This window comes from Orbicella faveolata, unplaced genomic scaffold, assembly GCF_042242905.1.
Source record: "Orbicella faveolata isolate gen_17 unplaced genomic scaffold, um_ofav_v1 contig_34, whole genome shotgun sequence".
Taxonomy (NCBI): domain Eukaryota; kingdom Metazoa; phylum Cnidaria; class Anthozoa; order Scleractinia; family Merulinidae; genus Orbicella; species Orbicella faveolata.
Genome location: NW_028301563.1, coordinates 1,668,509 through 1,690,000, shown reverse-complemented (window position 1 = coordinate 1,690,000; position 21,492 = coordinate 1,668,509). Strand labels below are relative to the sequence as shown.

Genomic DNA, 21,492 nt, shown 5'->3' with positions numbered 1-21,492 from the left:
TCATGATAGAACTAAAGAGTGATTTTACTCTCACTGAATGGGACGCAATGCAGGTCATCATCCCGAACATTTTGGGCGATTACCTAACCCTCGGGGGACGCCTCCCTATAAGATTTTTATCAGAATCCTGAAACGAGGTTTCACTATGTCATACTGACACATTCATTAACTGTGCTCTCATCCCTCGCCGAGATTTTGACGTGTCAAACTTGTCATTTGTCTGTCTTGGTCCCTGGAAATTGCTATAAAAATATAGACGTGCTTATTAATCTTGCAAATCTCATATTAGATTTCAACATCGCAGGATTACTTATTACTTTCTAGTGTCACCTTTGGTTAATTTTTCATCGGTTCACTTTATTTACTGACAACCTGAGATCCACGACGGTGGATATGTGATCATAGATGGCGGACTTAATGATGTCATGTGACTTCAGTTGACGTCATGACCAAGAAGTAAATGTCATCTTGTAGAATAGACCGAGGGATATCTATTTCAAGCTAAACAATTTAGGTATACCCTATCGTAACAAAATCCCAGGAAAAGGGCTCCAACTCCCTCCCCGTCCTCCTTGGATCACAGTGGGTGCATGAGTTTGCTTGTACGTCCGAGGGTTAAAGGGACATTATGATGGCGATTTTGCGGTATTTGCGGTCAAAGCCGTCCCATGATGTCGCTGAAATGCTCTTAGTACATGAAGATAAAGCTATCAAGTGAATTTTTGAAGAAAGCGTAAATTATGATAACATTTGAGCGAATTTTTCCAAAACACGAAAAAATAACAAAGATGATAAAAAAGTTTCGCAGACTTTTTCAATTTGACATCGCAACCCATCATACCGCTCTTTCTAAAGCCTCAGCGCAGTTATCAAGATTGAAATATTTGATTGATGCTTTGTTTGCTTGGTTCGGGTGATTTTCCGTTGCATGAAGACAATTCAATTCAATTCAATTCTTTGTTTGCAAGACAACAGATCTTCTAAAGTTGTATAATTGAAATTATCAATAGATCACTCTTGGATAACTCACCTGTTGTGGTGGACTGCCATAGCAACATGTGCAAGGTTTCATCATACAGAGGCACACGGCAGCCCAGATACCAATGGCAAACTCTACAATGCCAAGGATCAAAATGATGGCACTCAGAGCCATTTCTGCGTCAAATTTGTCGTGGCGTTCCCTTCTACTATAGTGGTAGCCCTCTGTAGGCCAATAATCGTAGTCATTGTAGTATGGGTCATAGTAGTTATACCGATAGTCGTCTTGGTAAAAAGCAATGGCTATGCTGTAACAAATGATGATTGTTCCACCAAACACGGCTGAGGTGATCGAGAACCCCATAAACACACCAGCCTGAACGAAAATATAAGACATGCACCAATGAGTTGAGTTAAAAATGTTTTTTTTTTTAAATTTTTTATTTTTTTATATTATTATTGTTTTTAATTAATTAATTTGTCTATTTTATGATCATATGGAGAACATACGGCCTTTGAAGCTGGGCGTCGCATGACTTACTTCTTACAAACGAAAATTAGATTCTCTTTTTTTATACTTTTTATTGCTAAAAACAAAGCTACTTGGGTTAATACTAGCAATAACGCAAACTAATAGCTAGTACTAAAACCTAACGCTGAAAAATTACCCTAAGTTTCAAAAACTTAAAAAATTAATTTGTAAAAACACTTAACTTTATAGAAAACAATAATTACAACCTGCCATCGCTTTAAAAAGACAATACTGTCATACTTTTTACATACAATAGTTTCTATGTTATGGGCCACCAAAACGGAGAACACAAGTTATTGAAACAGCGTGACAAGATTAACATGTTGGCCGAATTGGATGCCTTTGACGTTAGGGTTAAAATTCCTTTGCTGCTTAATTGTTGGAAAAACTTTGAAAATTTCTGGGTAGAAGGTTAGAGAACAAAATATCACCATCTGGAAACTATTTAATTACCCAATTATCTTAAATTTGTCAACACGGATATAAGCCAATTAATTCTGCGCCTGCTCTTATAGGCGTTTTCGTAGTGTCCGCGAAGTGGATTTAGATATGGTTTTGAACGACTAGTAGATGTATACTTCAAACAATTAGATTATTCGCTCACGATTTCTATGCGTGATAGTTGAGGAGAGCGCAAACTATCGCGCGATAGAAATCTAATTGCTTAATAGAAACGCGATTTTAAACCAATCGGCGCGCGTACTTTCTTTGAGCTATTTTCTAAAGTTTATTGATTCTGCGTGAGTTCGAGGTGGCAGCATATTGTTGACAGATTCTTTCTTCCTTTATTATGGAGCGAGGCACATTGGCAATTATCCAAAAAGCGAACAAGGCCAATATCCAACAATCTTTAGTTCCGAACAAGGTTGCTAATAAAATATGCATGATATGGCATATAAAAACAATGACATCCTGCTTGCGAGACATAGCGAGGACTTGTTAATACCTGATCAGAATGAGAAAACCCAGGATTTGGTTTGCCTACTTGCGAGATAGCTTTCTAGTTTAGGCGTGTAGATGAAAACGATAAAGGTTGCATTTAGCAGCAGTGTGGAACACGCAAATTCCATGTGATGTATGTATCATGCTTGGCAGAGTGGTTGTAACTACTTTGCTATACAAAGGTGGCTCTAACTTTGACGTTTGTGGATAACAGTCTTGTGTGTGACCGTTCAAATGCATATTTACGTGCTAAGTATTATCAGTGCACCGAAAATATCACGAAAAGGGTCCCTTGTACTCTCTAGTTCATGGTGAGTGGCTATTGGTATGACAACTATCTAGAGGGAAATCTAACTTCTGAATAAGGGTATTTGGTTTGTTTTAAACGACAGCCAAACTTTATGTTAGTTTGGGAGAACCTACATATGTAACGTCTTAACTTAACGAAGTTGGATCTAATTACTACATAAAACATACAACCAAATGATGTCCTTTGGAACGAACAACATGTTATCAACTTACAAACGCATTGCGGGAAGTACTTCGTTCTTTCCGAGTCCCAGGTATACCCAGACCTCCTGCTACGCACATCTAAAATAGAACACAAAATACATTTATATTATCAAGGCAAACTGTGGAAGAATACTGGATGTACTTTGATTTCTTGACTCAGACTGCCAAGTAAACAATATGCAGATCAAAGCTATTTTCGTTCTGCATGGGTTTTTTTTTTTTTCAAACGAGAATAACAGACTCGACCCTCTAAATAGTTCTCAAAGAAATTGTCGTGATTCTAGGCGCCATGCATATCGGGGAACGTAAACTCACCGGATTACAATATTTGTATCCGATTTTGAATTGAACAATTTCAATCGAACTTGGATTATTTGCTCCTGAGAACAGTGTTTAGATTGATGTCACTATTATACAGTGGAACAGTAACAGGAACTCTTCTGTGTCCCCACTTCTGTGCTTTTCAAGGAGAGTCCCTGCCACAATCTTGAGATCTTTAGAGTGAACGCTAACACAAGTAGCGTTATGATATTACATACTATTTGCGTATTTTCTTCATTAAAAAGTTTTCCTATTAATGAAGAGCATCTTAAAATTCTTCAAAATGCATTACCTGCCTTACAAATACGAAACATTTTGTCAGGTAACAGATAACATTTAACAGTATATACCATCTGAAATCTGAGAAGGTACTGAATGTATATTGTGTTGAATGTTTCTTACAATTTATTCAAACATGGTTTCGAGCACCCGTAGTACAGCCCAATTGGTAAATGTGAAATCCTGTGCTCAAGAGGTTTCGAAGTGAATTTGGTAACCAATGAATTTGGCTATTTATTACTCTTTAAAAAAGAAAAAAATTAAAGGAGCCCATCGGTCTGTAAAGCTACAGATATTTAAATGATAATTTTCTCTTAAATTTTCGTTTTCTATATTTCTGATTTTGTCTATTTAGGACCTTAGCGTTTTAAGGTTTCAATGCACCTAAGCTGTCACTTATCTTACCGGCGAAGAACATATAGTAAATATCGTAATAGCAGACTATATAATGTACTTTCCAAAAGAAGACATGTAGTTTATTTTCTTGGTAGACTTGGAAACTAGGCTGATATTACACGCAAGAATGAACAGAACTAAACACGCCACAAATTTGCATGCATCTCAATCAAAATATCATTAAATATTAAATAAGCAAAACTTTACTGAGTTGTGAGCTCGCTCGATTAAGCGTCATTGTCGAGGGTTTTGTAACAGAAAGTTATTTAATTTGAAACAGATCTAAAAGAGTAACTGCTCGATTTTTAGCGACAGTGTCAATAAGTTCATTTTTTGTGATTTAAAAACACGGAAAAAGTGTAAGTTCCCGTTCGTTTCCGTCCTTGAGGCTTCTTCGGTTCCATAACAATAACATGTGCATATTCTTCACAATTTCAAAAACTGAGAATTTAAAGGCAGAGTGTTTTTTTAAGTCTGTGAATAACCTTGGTCGGACCAACCGAAAGGGTCGATTGCTTGATGATAAACACGACGTCAATTAGGGCATCTGTCGATCTGTTACGTTGAACAGACAGTTTGTATTTGCATGCAATAACTCAACGACGTATTTACACAGGGCGTCTGTTGTAATCCCTTTTCTTCGAACAGTCTCGACAAAGAGATCGAAATTTGCCTCAACGCTGAGCTAGCCATGCCAATACATTACGATTCAATGCTCGAACCCGTGTCACATTGACAATCCACCTTTTTGTCGGCTTAAATATCGATAATCTTTTCGAATTAAAGATTGCTCGAGCGGCATTGAAATAGACACAAGCACAACTCACCCAAACACCCATCCAAATGCCGTAACATCCATAGCCTGTCCAAAAGTATTCCACTGCACGGTCAGCGATGCCGAAGCAGATGAGTAAAGATCCCACAATGATGTGCACGATGGCAAGAATCCTCGCCATGTTGGCGACCTTGGCTGAATTTTCCGCCATGTTTGAAAACGTAAATCAATATCACAGTGGAGAGAAGACGTCATCCACTATATGATATTTGCATAATAGGGCATGTGCTAAAACCCAGACGGTGGATGATAGACGATGGACGATGGACGATGGACGATGGACGATGGACGATGGACGATGGACGATGGACGATGGACGATGGACGATGGACGATGGACGATGGACGATGGACGATGGACGATAGACGATATCTCTGACATTCATTTATTTGTCACATTTATTTGTCGAAACGTCAGTCACCAACAACAGTTCTTTTCAGAACTACACTCACCCGGACGATCACACTATACGAACTATTCATTTATTTGTCATTGAAATTGTCACACAATCTTATCACGCGATGTTAAACTATTGAACAGCGAAAATTCGTGCCCTCCACCCTCCCCTCCCCCGAGCAAAAATATAACTTATTTGGACTGGACAAATTATCACGAATTTTTCGTCACGCAATGTCACGCATTCATTTATTTCTCTCAGCCAAAGTACATGTACATTTACGAATTTTCCACACAATCTTTCGCTTTTGTCACGCCATGTCACCATGGAGTTTTGAAATATTGAACAGCAAAAATTCGTGCCCTCCCCTTCCCCCAGCAAAAATCTAACTTTTAAGGAATGGACAAATTATCACGAAGTTATGATCGCGGATTTTTCGTCACGCAATGTCACATATTCATTTATTTCTCTCGGACAAAGTACATGTATAAATTTTTCACACAATCTTTTGCGATCACTAATATTTATTCACGCGGAAAATCCTAAAGAGTCAATCAGGTGTTGCCTGTGAAGTGGTGTTAACAACTGTCTTACGTGAGTTTTAACAGTCAGAAGGGATGGCAGAAAATGTGCTAGCTTACTCCTAATACAAGACATGTGAGCATGAAAGTACACATTTCCCAATTTCCCTGGCCTCTTCTCACCCGCAACTACAAAGTCGCGCCGCATTTTAGTAACGACTACCAGATCTGCTGATTGCGGGACATGCACCCCTGCACTTCTTATTGGTTGACAGCACCCATAGCAAGTGCTCACACGAGGATTACATAGGTGCAGAAGAGTAACTTCTACTAGGAGGTGGAGGATCTGGCTTAAGGGGCAGTTCTTGCCTTGTGGAAGAAGATGAAGAGGAAACGCTGTCTGGATGTAAAGGGATTCTCAGCGGTAAGCTGTGAGGTGGTAGATGCAATGGATCTGTATGTGGTTGTGCCAGAAGCGAGGGTGATACAGTAGTGTTTTCTGGTGGAAAAGTTGTGTTTTCTTGTATTCCAACTGGGAACTGGTCACTGGTTGGAATCCTGCTGTTTTGAGGGAAACGCGGAGGTGGGGGGGGGGGGGGGGGGGCTGTCACCGTGGTATTGGATCTCCCTTTTCTCCTTTGGGTTGCCTTGTTTTTCTGCCCGCTATTCTTTGGGGCTCCAACTTCGGCCATTTTGGTCAATGGCCCAGTCTTTTTCCGATTTCTAGACCACTGGAGATACTTCGCTAGCATCTGTCGTTTCTCTGCTACTGCAACAGTGTGGCTACAAATGTTGTGGCGAGCCCAGCGAATGCAGCGTTGGTCACACGTTACCCGCCCAGTGTCAGAAAATTTCACCGAGTGCGGCTTGCTGGGGTCTTCTTTTGAGGCCACAAAGAAGAGTTCTTCCTTCCCGGTTTCCAGAGTTAACATTGGTGCCTGGACTAGGGAGTTTTGGGAATCCAGGATGTGGCCGGCGTCTGCAAACAATTCCGTCAGAACGCTATAAGGAACCGTGGGGATCTTGCTGTTTTCCGGTTGAACCGAAAGCGCTGGCGGGCTCGCGAACTCTGTGTTCTCCCTGTCAACTGCTTCTTGTAATATGTTTGATTCCACTCGCCTACAAGTGAAGAACTCCATCCTCAGTGCTTCCTTCTGGCTTGTCGTCATACGGTAATAATTGTCGCCTACTTCTAGATGCCGATATTTATCTATTAAGTGATACTCTCCCTTTCCTAAAACCGCCAAAAACTGCTCCTGTTCTTGCCGTTCAACCAATTTTCGTAAACGTTCAACAATGTCACATACCGTTTTTCTTCTTCGCCGAGAACTACTTTCATCCTTGTCTTCCTCTTTAACAAGTTTATTCATGGACTCGCTAGCATTTTGTGTGTACACGTCGGGGGAGAAACCTAAGCCTCACATGGATCTAACGCCAGCTGTCATTGTTTCCCTTATGTCAGAAGCCTTGTTCTTTATAAAGTACTGGAAAAAGTCAGTGCCTTTCGAGTGTCTTGTTTCCCAGACTACCTCAAGTTTTCCTAGACCACGATCAAATTCAGCGCCATCCTGGGAATGGACAAGTCCAGCCTCTTCTCTTCGGCCGAAAATGTCCGCCATGTACTCATTTGCCACAACGGTCGGGACCCCCAGGGAAGAAAGTTTGCTCTTTATATTGTTTTTCATGTGCATATCGCAACGCAGATGCATTGCACTTTGAAAAACATCCAGGAGGGGATTTGATAAGTTTTGCTCCCCGTCGGTCCCCACAACAAGAACACCAGCACACGGGGGGTGACACCGGACCATTTCCGAGGGAAGTACATAATAAGACCTCTCCAACTTGCTTTTGTGTAAAATGGCTGGCCCGATAAAAACTGGATTACGCCCTGATTTTGTTTCTAACATCATGTTACGATACGTTGCGAATGTTAGGTAGTAATTGCACAGTTCAAAGGTAGCGTCAACGCCGAGAACACAAAAGTTAGCAGGGTTGCAACAGAATCTCTCAATATCTACCAGTTGCCTCTTTGTTGCCATAAATATGATTAACTCTGGTGTTATTTGGACTGACCTGATAAAGGCAGTGTTTTCGTTCACCATTTCTTCCTTACACTTTTCCATTAAGACTTCCAGGGAATCTTGCACGCGATCCGGCCGACTCAAACTTTGAACCGCATTGTATACTTGCTTACGGTCCCTTGGAAGCTCTCCGGATGACCTGAGGTTGTCTATTCCACCGCGATCCTCAACTAACGAGTGAATGACTTTCCGGGGATCAACTTTTTCCACTTCAGTTTTAATTTTCATCACGGTACTTTTCATGGTTCGCTTGTATGGTCGGCTAGTGCCCTTACTGTTCCCATGCGGCTTGCCTTTCACAGTTTGTTCACCCTCAGTGAAGACGTATTGTACAAAAGCATATCGATAACTTTGCTGGTTAAAGTCCAGCCCCGTTACGATGATTCTCTTCAAGGAAGGAAGACTGTCATTGCTGTAATAGCGGCGGGTCACTTTGAATACATCTTCTCTGTTGCGTTTCTTCTCAGAAACCTTTTTCACTTTTGCTGACTTTTTTCTAAAATGGGCACTTTTAACACCCATGCAAACCCAGCTGCCCAGTTCATCGCATTTTAAGTCTTCTATGTTATCTAATTCCAAGGTATCTATTATGAATGAAACGTTTTTGTTTACATTAACTGGAACTACTTTAGCTACGTTTGCACTCGTTGTTTCGATTAAAAGAATGTTTGCGGCTTCCTGGACGTTTTTGCACCTGCCAAGTCCCCACTCATACACGGGAAGCTTTTCCTCTTTGTCGAAAAACAAGGGTTCTGAATCTGACTCAGATGAATCAAAACTTTCCGACCTAAAAGAGAAAAATCAATAGTGAAAGTTCATTTCCATTAATGAAATTTTTCAATAACATCCCAATTAAGATAATTAAGCTGCTTCCTGCCAGTTGCATTTCAATTGCATTTGACTGCACAACTGAGAATAACAAAGACGAGTCCCGAATAGTTTCTGCTAAAAATAAGTAGTCTGATTCTGGAGCTCGTCTCACGCTTGACGACGACCCTCTTGTTGGTTCGCTTACGTCTGAAACAAAGGAAAGCAAGTTTTGAAAATTAAGTCCCCCACACATTATACAATCGCTAACCATAAAGCCATGTTTCGGATTTTCGCCAGTTTATCACTTATAATACGTGAAAAGAAGTGCAGATGTTCTTGTAATACTAATAACTCAAGGTTTCAAACAGGCTTAATACTTGGTACTTACTCAGAGGTTTCGTCAGAAGAAACTGAGATTGCACGCTCGATTCTAGAGCTCGTCTCGCTTTTTACGAAGACCTTCTCACTGGCTCGCTCAGATCTGAAAGAAATACGAGAGAAAGACAGTAAGAATTACGTAAGAATGGCCGCAATTTATAGTTACATTCACGGCCATTTATTTTATCCGGTTATCCATAACTGCTTGGTTAAACGTATAATATTAACCGAACGCATAGTAATGCGGAGTCTCCAATATCTCACCGGATTGTGCAGCTCTTTTTCATTGGTGATACTGTGTCAGAATCACTTGAGATGACGACGACATCTTTTGCTGCCCTGAGGAAATAAAAAATCTTTAAATACAAGGTTAGCTAAGGGCTGTCAAGAAATGTGTAACGCGAGTTCACAGCGTTTTAATTTTTAGTTTTTGCTGAGTGCCATATTTGGAAACAGGAGGTATATTATTACAGAAACTAAAGAAATTCATTACATGTATCCAAACAAGTGCTTCAAACAACTGATTGACGATGAACCAGAAAAATTTAACCTACGTCATATAATGAAAATCGGGGGAACAAGTGCCAGTTGATGGGGACATCACTTCTGAAATCTGCGAGCTACCAAATAAATTATAAAAATCAAAATTTAAGTTGAAAGTGTCTCAGGAAATCATAAAGGCTTTTATTCTTGGGTCATCGTAGTTTAACGAGGAATAAAACACAAATAGCGGTGATAAACATATTAAACTTACGCATTTTACGAAACGTCAAGTTATTAAAATGCGTAAGTTTAATATGTTTATCACCGCTATTTGTGTTTTATTCCTCTTAGGAAATGTTCGGAAAATAGTCGGTACTTTTCATCAATCTTCGTTTATGTTCGGGACAAGTCGGGCCGCTTCGGCAATCTTCGGAAATGTTCGGAAAATAGTCGACGATTTTCGTTAATCTCCGTTAATGTTCGGGAAAAAGTCGGGCCCCTTCGGCAAGCTTTGAAAATGTTCGGAAAATAGTCGGCGATTTTCGTCAATCTTAGTCAATGTTCGGGAAAAAGTCAGGCCCCTTGGGCAAGCTTTGAAAATGTTTGGAAAATAGTCTGAAAAGATAAATTGCAAAATGCAAAGCACACTTCAAAATTTCCCTGGCTTAAAGCTAGCAACCGACATGTTTGCTCTGTGGATAGTTTGCGTTGTTTCAGATATTGTCCTTGTCAATTCGTATAAAAGGAACCTCAGAGCTATTTGGGAAATTAAGACACTATCAGCTGTTATCGGCTTTTACCATGCCAAAACAGCATGAAACCGAAGTTTATTTTACAAAGCGATTCTGTCAAAAATAGGTTATTTCTAGATAACAACCGGACATTCCCATCTTCTAATGAAGGTGAATTCAAATTTGTATGAATTTCTGTGTTTTTTACTTAACCCAATTGCATTGACGTATAAAAGAATTTATTGTCCCTTTTTTTCTGTTTATTTCTTCAACGTCCTTTACATCAAACACATAATTTTCTATAAAAGAAAATCACGCAAACTGCATGCGCAGCTGGCGTGACATGTTTGCGTGCATCGCATATCGCGTGGTGTGGTGGCATCTTTGAGTGCATCGCATGTCAGTGCGCGGACACATGATATTTCTATAATTAGAGGCTGCAAATCTTCGTACGATGCGTGCCACTTATTTGTTATAATAATTGGAGACAATGTAATTTAAATTGCCAAATTCAAATTCAAAGCCAAACTTTTGGGCTATGCCCTTTAAGAACGAGTGAGATGTCGGGTTGAACTTCATTTCTCCAAGCAACCAATGAAAACAGTTGTTACTTTGCGTGCGCGGTGGGAAGTGTAGTTATTTCCTTAGCGGTAACCCAAGGGGTGATCGATTAACCTTTCATTAGTTAGAAGCAGGTCGCCAACATAGTCCAAAGAACCTGGGGCAGCATTTGACCTAAGGGGTACACTACCGGACAACTACGAAATATGCTAAGAATAGTTGTTGATTAGGTTTTAGTAAATTAGCAATGTAAGCTTTCTCTTAGAATGGGAACGTGCACGCGTAATATTGGAAGTACGGAAACCGCAATTCTTTATCTTTTGGTGTTTTGACACAGATTTCATGGTGATTCGATTCGCCTTCGTAGCTGGCGGAGAACTTAAGATAGTGGTAAAACCACACTCTCACAACTTGGCGCTAACGGAACCACCAGTTACCCAGTTTAGGTTGAAACAAACAAAGAATTTAACCCCGAAAAATTTAACAGCACATAAAGAAACAAGGTCTTAATTTGATCAGATCACTACTTCCTCGACCAAAAGACAGACTCGATTACGCATACTCACTTTTTGGCGCATTTGGTCCATAGTTTACCTACGACGGAGAATGAAAAAAATTACTTTGTTGCTCCCAGCAAACTGAATGCAAGCGAGTTAACGTTTTGTACTATAATATCATGTAGAGACAGGGCTGGTGATCTTTGACGTACTGACACCATAGTTAACTATGCTGACACCGAACAGTTTTTTCCTTTTTCAAACATATGGCCCCTCGACGCAAACAAATGAGGCGTAGCACTGTTTCCTTGCTGATAAATAATATAAGCATAGATGCCAACACCTAAACAATAATCAAAGAAACTATACACGTTTTCTATTGAAAGAACTAACCTTGATCTCGTCGTGGGGCATTTTTTAGCTTTCTCTTTCGCGAACTAACAACTTCTGGCTGTTTACGATCTCTGTCACTTAACGAAAAAAAAATAATCTCACCTATACACTCCAATAACAAAAAATGTTTCAGAATCAACGCACGTGGCTTACCTTTCTTCTTCTGAAGTAGCACCGGAGGAGGAGCTCCGCTTTCCTAAAAAGACAATATAAAAACTAATGAATAATAATAATAATAATAATAATAATAATAAAACAATGAATGATACTAATGAAAACCAATGTGCAAAAAATTGGTGATGCTACACACCTTGAACAATTTCTGAGTATGAATAATCCATATCCATTATCGCGTAGACAAAGTGAGCTCTCGACTAAAAAAACGTGTCCGAACCAAGTCACTCAGAAAGCAAAATGAAGCTGTTGCAACTTTACACCATATTACGTCACGTGTAAATTCTTCAACAGATCTAACCTGATGTAAAGTAGACCGTTGATTGAATAGACTTCAAAGTCATTCGATTCCCAGTCATTCGATTCCCATTTTCGGGTTAATTCGCTTGGTTTAAAAGTTCATGCTTCAAAAAAATCTTCTGGCCTTTTGGCAAGTGTAAGCGCTGGTATTTTGCAATGAAAACTTTCAGAGCTGGCGAAAATGAAATTGAAACACGTAAGGAAAGGAAGGGAAAAATGGTAATCACCGATAATCCTGGCGATACACCGCTTGTGGAAAGCTTCACCAAAACAGCTTAAAAACTAAGGTGAGGCTGCTTATTCCCCCCCCCCCCCCAGCCACGACAACTCATGCAAAAACATATCACGTGCTTGCCGTATGGGCTACGATTCTCCTGCGTCATTTCTGCGTGCAGTCTGGAATAATTCATGTGAAAAAGCAATCGATTGCGGGAAAGAAGAAAAAGATTGTGTGACAAACTTATACTTTCTTGTTAGAATATATAAAATGAATAACTGACATTGCGTTACATAGAATCCGCGGTCAAAATTTGTCCAGTCAAAATAAGTGTGTTTTTTGTTTTCTTGTTGGGAGCGGAGCGGGCACGAATTTTCGCTGTGTACTATTTCAAAATTCCATGGTGACATCGCGTGATAAAAGAAGGAATGCGTGAAATTGCGTGACGAACAATTCGCGATCATAACTTTGTCCAGTTCAAATAAGTTATATTTTTTCTCGGGGGAGGGGGAAGGGCACGAATTTTCGCTGTTCAATATTTTATCATCGCGTGACAAAAACAAAAGATTGTGTGACAATTTTATAAATGAATGTCAGAGACATCGTCCATCGTCCATCGTCCATCGTCCATCGTCCATCGTCCATCGTCCATCGTCCATCGTCCATCGTCCATCGTCCATCGTCCATCGTCCATCGTCCATCGTCCATCGTCCATCGTCCATCGTCCATCGTCCATCGTCCACCGTCTGGGTTTTAGATCATGCCTCGTTCCTAATCATCGCCCAACTGATCCTATCTTCATCCTCCGAACTTTGATTGTCACGAAATACGTCACTAATATAACCACTCAGGTAAGCTTCATATATGTTTCGTTGACTTTAGAGGGTCTCCCGGGGGGGGGGGGGGGTCATTGTTACTTTGTTCCCTTCCAAAATTGCCCCATGTTCCCATGTTCCCATTTGTAATTTTTCGAATTTTGTTCCCCTGTTCCCAAAAAATGGCTAATGTTCCCTTGTTCCCCAAGACCCCTGGGAGACCCTCACTTTAAAAGAGGCTTTTGATTCAATATGACAAGACGGTCTACTCTACAAAGTGCTCACATACAAAATTGAAGGAAGATTTTATGACCTGATTAAAACTCTTTAATCAAACACGGTGATTTAAAGAGCGAATTTTTGGCTATCCTTGCAAATATACGGCTGGCGCGCCTGAAATTGGAATTGACCAATAAGTCTTGACGTCAATGTAAGTTAACAGGAATAGCATTGAAATCAGGCACCTTTTCTCACTGGAGATGGCATTAAATATTCACGAAAAGGGATTTACAATTCCCAAAATCATATCAGATTGTAAAAAGTGAAAAATACGAAACATTTTGTGTCTCCAAGCTTCCAATTTGGCGCCAAAAACAGGTCACCGGCGTCCGGCATGGCAACTCGCTCGTAGTTCGTCGAATGTCGCCAGGTAGGATAATAGTGGTGTTATTTTGACAAAAATATGCTGTTCCTCGTCAAATTAAACCCGCAATTCTGAAGTTAAGTATCAGAAGAGGTCAAAGCAACTGTACCATTGTCTTTATTTTTGTTAGCTTCGAGGAAAAAGGCTATTATCGGAAATGGTGTCAAAAAAAAAAAAGCTGCATCCTGTCTCCTATGCTTTTCAATCTTCATTTCAGTAAATGAAATCCCTTTTCTTCTTGATAAACAAGACACAGATTCTAAATTCTTTAAATTGTTTATTATATGCAAATGATCTAACACTTACATCTCACTCAGCTTCTGGGCCACAACATGTATTGTTATACCTTCCAACTCAAATAAGTTTTCCGATTGGAGGAGCACGTGTCCAGTGTCCTGGGTTAAAACTCACTAACTCCCCAGGCCAAACAAAACTAACTAACTCCCTAGGGAAACAACAACTTGAACTCTCGCCCATTAAACTTTGACAAATTGTTGACTTCTATATCTGTAGACTTAAAGCCGCCATAGATTCCACGTTGCCCTGCGTCTGTTCAGTAACAATCACAGATGACGTCAAAATTTGGTAAGAACAAAAGAGTGGCTCACGAGGTGATAGCCGAGTGTGTCCCTGATGTTCTCACCACGTTTTGACGTCTTCTGTGATATATTACTAAACAGACGCACGGCAACATGGAATCCATTTGTTTCATGTAATAAAGAAACAAACTTTTACAAAAAAGGACTTTTTTATTTCAAAACCTTTCACCATGACTCGAAAGCCGGCCTTTGCCCACTTTGGAAAACACGTCAAAAAAAGCCATTTGACGTAATTTATTGTCTATACAAAATGAAGCAATCTCATTGGTTACTATGCATGGTGAGCAAAGAACCGTGATTGGTCCAATAAAATCACGCCACTGTAAAACTTGACTCGAAAGTCGCTTCTCGTGGAATGAAAACTCACAGCGAAAGCAGAATTGAACTGCGAAATCTACAAATCTTAAAAAATGCTGGAAAAGTCAAGTCAGTTTTTGTCATCAGAGAAGCCCTCTGAGCCGAAAACCTTGGACGTTACCTTGAATATAGCAGGAGTTGAGTAAATCCGCTCAGAAAACTTGCGATTACGATCCAGATTGGAGGCCAATCCATTCGAGTTTTAAATGAAAGGAGCGTTAGTGACGGTGGAAATTTGTGTCCTCTGTAGTTGGTGATTCTCAAATCAGTTTGATATAGTATCTGATACACCTTAAAGCTGCGATACAGTTCGCCGAGAGCTGTACTTTGCTCGCTGTTGTGCCCTGAAAAGGACTGGAGCATTCGCGTCGGAAAGCAAGGTTACTTGTTTGTGTTAACTGATTTTAAGAAATGATGTCTAAATGTTTCATTCGTGACACCAATCTGTGTCATTAATTATTTTGTGACTGGGAATTTTTTAAGTAAATTAATGCCGTAAACCTTTTGTTTGTTGGATTTGTTAAATTCGAGACAAAGCAATGGTTTCTTACCCTAAGGTAATTTCAAGACCAATTTTGGTAATTTTTTCTGAGTCATTTCAAAATAAAAATGAGCGATAGAAATTTTACACAACGTTTCGATGTCGTCATGACATCATTATCAAGAGACAAGAAAATAACGGTTCAACAGTGTTATATATGTGGTGAGAGGTGTGATTGTTCATTAACATATTTGTTTAAACAAATAGTTTCGCGCGGATGGAATCCGATTGCGTGTTCAGGCTACGTTTCTTCTTTCTAATAAACAGCATTCCGTAAAGCAAGTGGCTTGATGAAAAGCTGAAGCCGCTGTCAGTTAATCGCTACACGATTTCTGATACGTTCGTTTTTGCAGAAGAGATTCAAAACCTAAAAGTCGACGAAAACGACATTTTGGTATCCTATGGTGTCACGTCTTTGTTTACTAATGTACCACTTAAGGAAACTATCGAAATGATCGCCGAAAAAGCGTTCGTAAACAACTGGTTTAACGAAACACACAAGTTAAACATCACTCAGCCTGACCTGATTCAACTTCTAGAAGTAGCAACTAAGAACCAATTGTTCCAGTTCGATGGCAAGCTCTATGAACAGACAGACGGAGTGGCAATGGGCTCACCTTTGGGACCAACGCATTTCTCTGCTCCATCGAAGAGAAATTAGAACATGACAACAAGCTCCCAGAGTTTTATAGACGCTACGTCGATGACACGCTTGCCACGATGAAGGATGTGCCAGCAGCAGAAGCCTTTTTAACAACACTTAACGACTGTCACCCATCCATAAATTTCACGATGGAACTAGCTTCTGACAACAAGCTACCATTTATTGGTATGGAAATACTTAAGAAAGGTCACAAACTGGAAACCAGTGTTTACCGGATGCCAACAAATACCGGCCTACTACTCCATCACCAAAGCCATTTGGACCAAAGGTACAAGAAATCGCTCATTAAAACCATGGCAAACCGCGCTTTTCACCTGTCATCCACATGGGAATCTTTCGTGACTGAATGTGATCGCCTGAAGCTGATGTTTACGAACCTCAAGTACCCTGAAAGCCTAATTAACACCATCATTTCTCACTTTGTCACCTCAATGATGACCAAAGATCCTCTCGTGCCACCTCAACTACCCGTCAACGAAGATACTGTTCACCGAGTGGTATTGCCATTTAAAGATCAAACGTCGGCCGATGCAGTGAAAAAACAACTATCTGACCAGAGCAAGCAAATCGATCACACTCTTCAACCAGTATGCAAGAGTCGCAAAATCTGTGAAGATCTCAAGATGCGTGAACCAAAACCACCTCTAATTAATCAACAATGCGTAGTGTACAATTACCAATGTGATCTGTGCGATGCAGAGTATGTTGGGTATACCAGCCGGCATTTGCACCAACGTATTGATGAACACAGGTTCTCCGCAATCGGAAAGCATTTAAAAAACGATCACGGCCTTTACAACATCGACGACCTTGCCAATAATTTTTCCGTCCTAAAGAAATGCAACGGTGTCATGTATTTGGTTTATTTCAATCGAAGCACATGGAACAGAATGCGCATAAGTGTGAATGCTCATAATGTCCACCGCTTGCTCAGTACACTACAACTCCTCCCCCTTAAGCCAGTCTCGTACCCCAAAAGTTCAACACAACATGCTATTCTTAAAAATAAAGTCAGAGCCCTACAAATGGGCAGTTCAATGTTCAAAGGTCCAGTCGGGCTGGAGGCTTCCTCTCTCTGGTACGGTATCTTCTAACAGGAACATGTTCAATCTGGCTCTGCGGGCTGCTAACTGAAGGTTTAGCCGCTGGATTGGATGGCTGAAAACCCGTTTCCCGTGGGACGGCTTCTGTCTGCTCAGGCGGCTCAGCTACTTGATCACCATGGCACTCGACTGGGGGCGGGAACAGCAACGGCTGGATAACTGGTGTGCGGTTGTCTGCAACAGGAACATTGGAATCTTTGATTTGGTCTGTGTGTCGACGCCAAACTAAGTTAGGCCCAATCTCCACTTCATAAGACAGGGGTCCTAGTTGTGCACGCACAATACCTTGTACCCACTTTGATTTTCCATTGTAATTTCGTGCTATTACGCTCTGGCCAATGAAAAAATGCCGCGTTACAGAACCACCCTTGGCGACAGACTGGTCTATCTGACGGTTGTTTATCTGGACGCTGAGATCATGGTTTTAAAAGGTCCAGTCGAGTGCGTAATCTTCTTCCCAAGAACAACTGGGATGGTGGCTCTCCAGTGGTTGAGAGGGGAGTGTTCCGATAAGCCAGCAAAAATCTTGCCAACTTAAGATTCAAGGATTTCACTTCAGTTTCGCTCTTCATCGCACTTTTGAAGCTCCCCACACCGCGTTCCGCCAGCCCGTTGGTGGCAGGGTGGTAAGGTGCTGACGTGATGTGTTTGATTCCGTTTCTCTTAAGGAATTGCTGAGACTCTTCTGATGTAAATTGCGACCCGTTATTGCTTACCAACTGGGCTGGTATTCCATATCTGGCAAATAATTTATGAAGGACTTCAAAGGTCTTCTCTGAGGTTGTAATAGTCATTCTCTCCATCTCTAGCCATCTTGAATGTGCATCCACTACATCCTACATCCTACATCCTCAACATGCTGTTGAGGAACGGACCTGCAAAATCAATGTGAATTCGTTGCCAGGGGGACGGAGGCTCCTCCCATGCGTGTACCGGTACTATACTGGACTCTCTCTGTGTTAGTTGGCAGCCTGAGCAGGACTTAACCGTCAGTTCAATTTCCTTGTCGAATCCAGGCCGCCAGATGTAACTTCGGGCGAGGGCCTTCATCTTCACGACCCCCATATGTCCCTGATGCAGTTCCTCGAGAACTTGAGAGCGCAACTTTGGAGGTACCACGACTCTTATTCCCCACATCAGACAGCCTGATTGTAATGTCATCTCATCTTTGCGATCAAAATAGGGGTTGCGTGCAGGAGCAGTGTTGTGTGGCCAACCTTTACTGGTCATCTCATACACTTGAGCCAAACCAGGATCTCTCTGTGTTTCTCGTCTGACGTTATCCACTGTGACTGGCAGTGGATCAAACTGCATCAAATTAAATACACCCACAGGGTCGACAACTTCTTCATCTCTGGATTCCTTTACGAGTGGAAGGCGGGAAAGACCATCGGCATTACTGTGAACTTTAGTGTTCTTGTATTTAATGGTGTAATCATATCCTCCAGGAACAAGGCATAACGTTGCAGTCGAGCTGCAGTGACCACAGGGATGCTTTTCCGCGGATGAAAGATTGACGTTAAGGGCTGATGATCTGTGTACAATGTGAAAGAGCGGCCAAACAAATACATATGGAACTTCTTTACCCCCCAGATTATTGACAAGGCTTCTTTGTCAATCTGTGCATACTTTTGCTCAGTTTTGGTGAGTGTCCTTGAAGCAAAAGCTATGGGTCGCTCGGTACCGTCGTGCATCACGTGAGATATCATCGCTCCAATACCGACAGGGGATGCATCACAAGCAAGCCTTAGTGGTAGGCTGGGATCATTATGCGTTAAAACCTGCTCTGACGTGATCATTTCTTTCACTTTGTGGAATGCTATCTCGCACTGTTCTGTCCATTTCCACTGATGATTCTTCTCCAAAAGTTGTGTCAGGGGATGTGCTACTGTCGATAGGTTAGGCAAGAACCTGTGATAGTAATTGATTAGCCCGAGAAAAGATCTCACTTCAACTACATCGTTTGAACGTGGCGCATTCAATACTGCTTCTACTTTCTCTGCTGACTTGTGTAGGTCATCTTTGTCGATGTCATGTCCACAATAAGTTATCTTCTCCTTGAAAAACTCACATTTTGCCTTGTTTGCTCTCAGCCCATGAAGCTGAAGCCCTCGTAGAACTTCCTCTAAGTTAGCCAGGTGCTCTGCATAATCCTTGCCAGTAATGATCATATCATCAAGGATGCAGCTTGTGCCAGATGTTCCATCCAGCACTTGATCAATGGTGCGCTGCCAGATTGCAGGTGCTGATGTGATGCCAAACACCAGTCTGTTGTACTGAAACAGGCCCATGTGTGTGTTGATGGTGAGGTATTTCTTGGAATCTTCTTCCATCTCTAGTTGGTGGTATGCCTGACGAAGGTCAATCTTTGAGAATTTCTGCCCACCACTAAGCTTTGCAAAGATATCTTCAATGCGGGATAAAGGATACTGCTCAGCTTGTAGTTCTGGGTTCACTGTGCCTTTGTAATCACCACAAATTCTGACAGACCCGTCTTTCTTTGGGACAGGTTCAATGGGCGTTGCCCAGTCGCTCCACTCAACTTTCGTGAGAATACCTTCATTCTGAAGTCTTCTCAGTTCTTCTTAAACCTTGGGCCTCAAGGCGTAAGGTACGGCACGAGCTTTGCAGAAATGAGCTTGGCTATCTTGTTTGAGGGTTAGCCTTGCCTTAGCTGATTTGAATGTTCCCAGTTTATTTTCAAAAACATCAGAGTATTTGTCTAGCATGGTCTACAGACGCTCGTTAGCAATTGGTGGGGTTTGTGAAGCTTTCAGTGATTTAATAGCATACCAATCCAGGCGTATCTTGTAGAGCCAATTCCTTCCCATCAACACAGGGCCCTTATTCTTAACCACATACAGATCCAACAGTAAAGGTTACTGACCTTTGTACTCAACATTTGCCTTAAGCACACCCAGTGGAACAATGCTTTCCCCCGTGTAGGTTTTCAACATTAGTTCAGTTTTATGCAAGAGTTTGTCGTTAAATTTCTCCTCGTACAAATCATGTGGAATGATCGACGCAGCCGAGCCTGTGTCCAGTTCCATTTTCAATGGTTTCCCTTCTACTTTCAGATCTACCCAGATTACATTACTGCTCGGTTTCCTCATATTGTGTATCTTCATGCTTCCTAACACATCTTCAAATTCATCACTTTCACTGTACTGAACAGTATGGACTTGAGTGTTTTGTGGTGTTTTGAGGGGTTGCTTTGGCTTACCTTGTCTTTTCGAGTTACAAACTCTGGAAATATGGCTCACCTTCCCACAATGATAACATGTCTGGTCCTTGAATCTGCAATTGTGTGATGCGTGCGAGTCTCCTCCGCATCGACAGCAACCCTTAGGCGTGAGGTTCGGCGGCGGTGGCGGTGGTTTGCTGTTATCTGAGATCTTGTCAACTCGAGGTTCTGCGTGCAGCTCACTGTGCAATTCCAAAACCTTGGAATATTTCAGTTTTGCTTCTGAAAGCAAACGTCTTTGTATCTGCATATTTTGAAGGCCACAGACCAATTTATCCCGTAAAGCTTCGTTAAGGTTCGCGCCAAAATTGCAGTGAGTCGCTAGTTTCTTCAGTTCTGCTACGTAGGCCAACACGGTTTCTCCTTCTCGCTGATTTCGTTTGTAAAAACGAAAGCGTTCTGCTATTTCTAATGGTTTAGGACTTAAGTGTTGCTGAAGGGTCGTGACGATCTCTTGGAAGCTCTTCGTGGCTGGTTTATCCGGTGATAGAAGGTCCCTCAACAATGTGTACGTTTTGCTGCCGATCAAGCTTAACAAGGTTGGCACTTGGCGGTCCTCATCGATGTTGTTTGCTAAGAAAAGCTGTTCTACACGTTCCGCATAAGTTTCCCATTTCTCTTGTGTCTCATCAAAACTCTCTATCTTCCCGATAGCAGTCATATTTTCGACGTTTTCCTACGACTTCCTCCTCGTCGCCACTGTCATGTATTTGGTTTATTTCAATCGAAACACATGGAACAGAATGCGCATAAGTGCGCATGCTCATAATGTTAACCGCTGGCTCAATACACTACAAACGGAAAACTGGATTGTTTGATTTACGAAATGCTGTTTATTAGGAAGAAGAAACCTAGCCTGAACACGCAATCGGATTCCATCCGCGCGAAACTATTTGTTTAAACAAATATGTTAATGAACAATCACACCTCTCACCGCATATATAACACTAGTTATTTTCTTGTCTCTTGATAATGATGTCATGACGACATCGTAACGTTGTGTAAAATTTCTATCGTTCATTTTTATTTTGAAATGTCTATCAAAATTTAATCTTTTTCTGAGTCATTTTCTAAAAAAGAAACGGCTTTCTCTTTCTTCTTCCTGCCTCTCATACCTGTTGAATGCCTCGACAAGACTTTTTGTACCTTATCTTTCGCCCAGTCACTTAAATTATTACATAAATTCT

At 41.1% G+C, this 21,492-nt stretch overlaps 1 protein-coding gene and 1 pseudogene across 1 annotated transcript in view; one reads left to right on the top strand and one right to left on the bottom strand.

Moving 5' to 3' along the window:
• LOC110058723 (uncharacterized) overlaps window positions 1-5,012 on the bottom strand; it is a 7,000-nt gene extending 1,988 nt beyond the window's left edge. The window contains exons 1-3 of the mRNA XM_020765380.2: window positions 4,789-5,012; window positions 2,975-3,043; window positions 1,031-1,354 (exon numbers count right to left, since the gene is read on the bottom strand). Coding sequence (XP_020621039.2) covers window positions 1,031-1,354; window positions 2,975-3,043; window positions 4,789-4,947 — 552 coding nt within the window. The 5' untranslated portion in view covers window positions 4,948-5,012. The remainder of the gene's footprint in view (window positions 1-1,030; window positions 1,355-2,974; window positions 3,044-4,788) is intronic.
• A 10,280-nt stretch (window positions 5,013-15,292) lies between these two features.
• On the top strand, window positions 15,293-21,247 carry LOC149104262 (uncharacterized; annotated as a pseudogene).
• The last annotated feature ends 245 nt before the right edge of the window (window positions 21,248-21,492 follow it).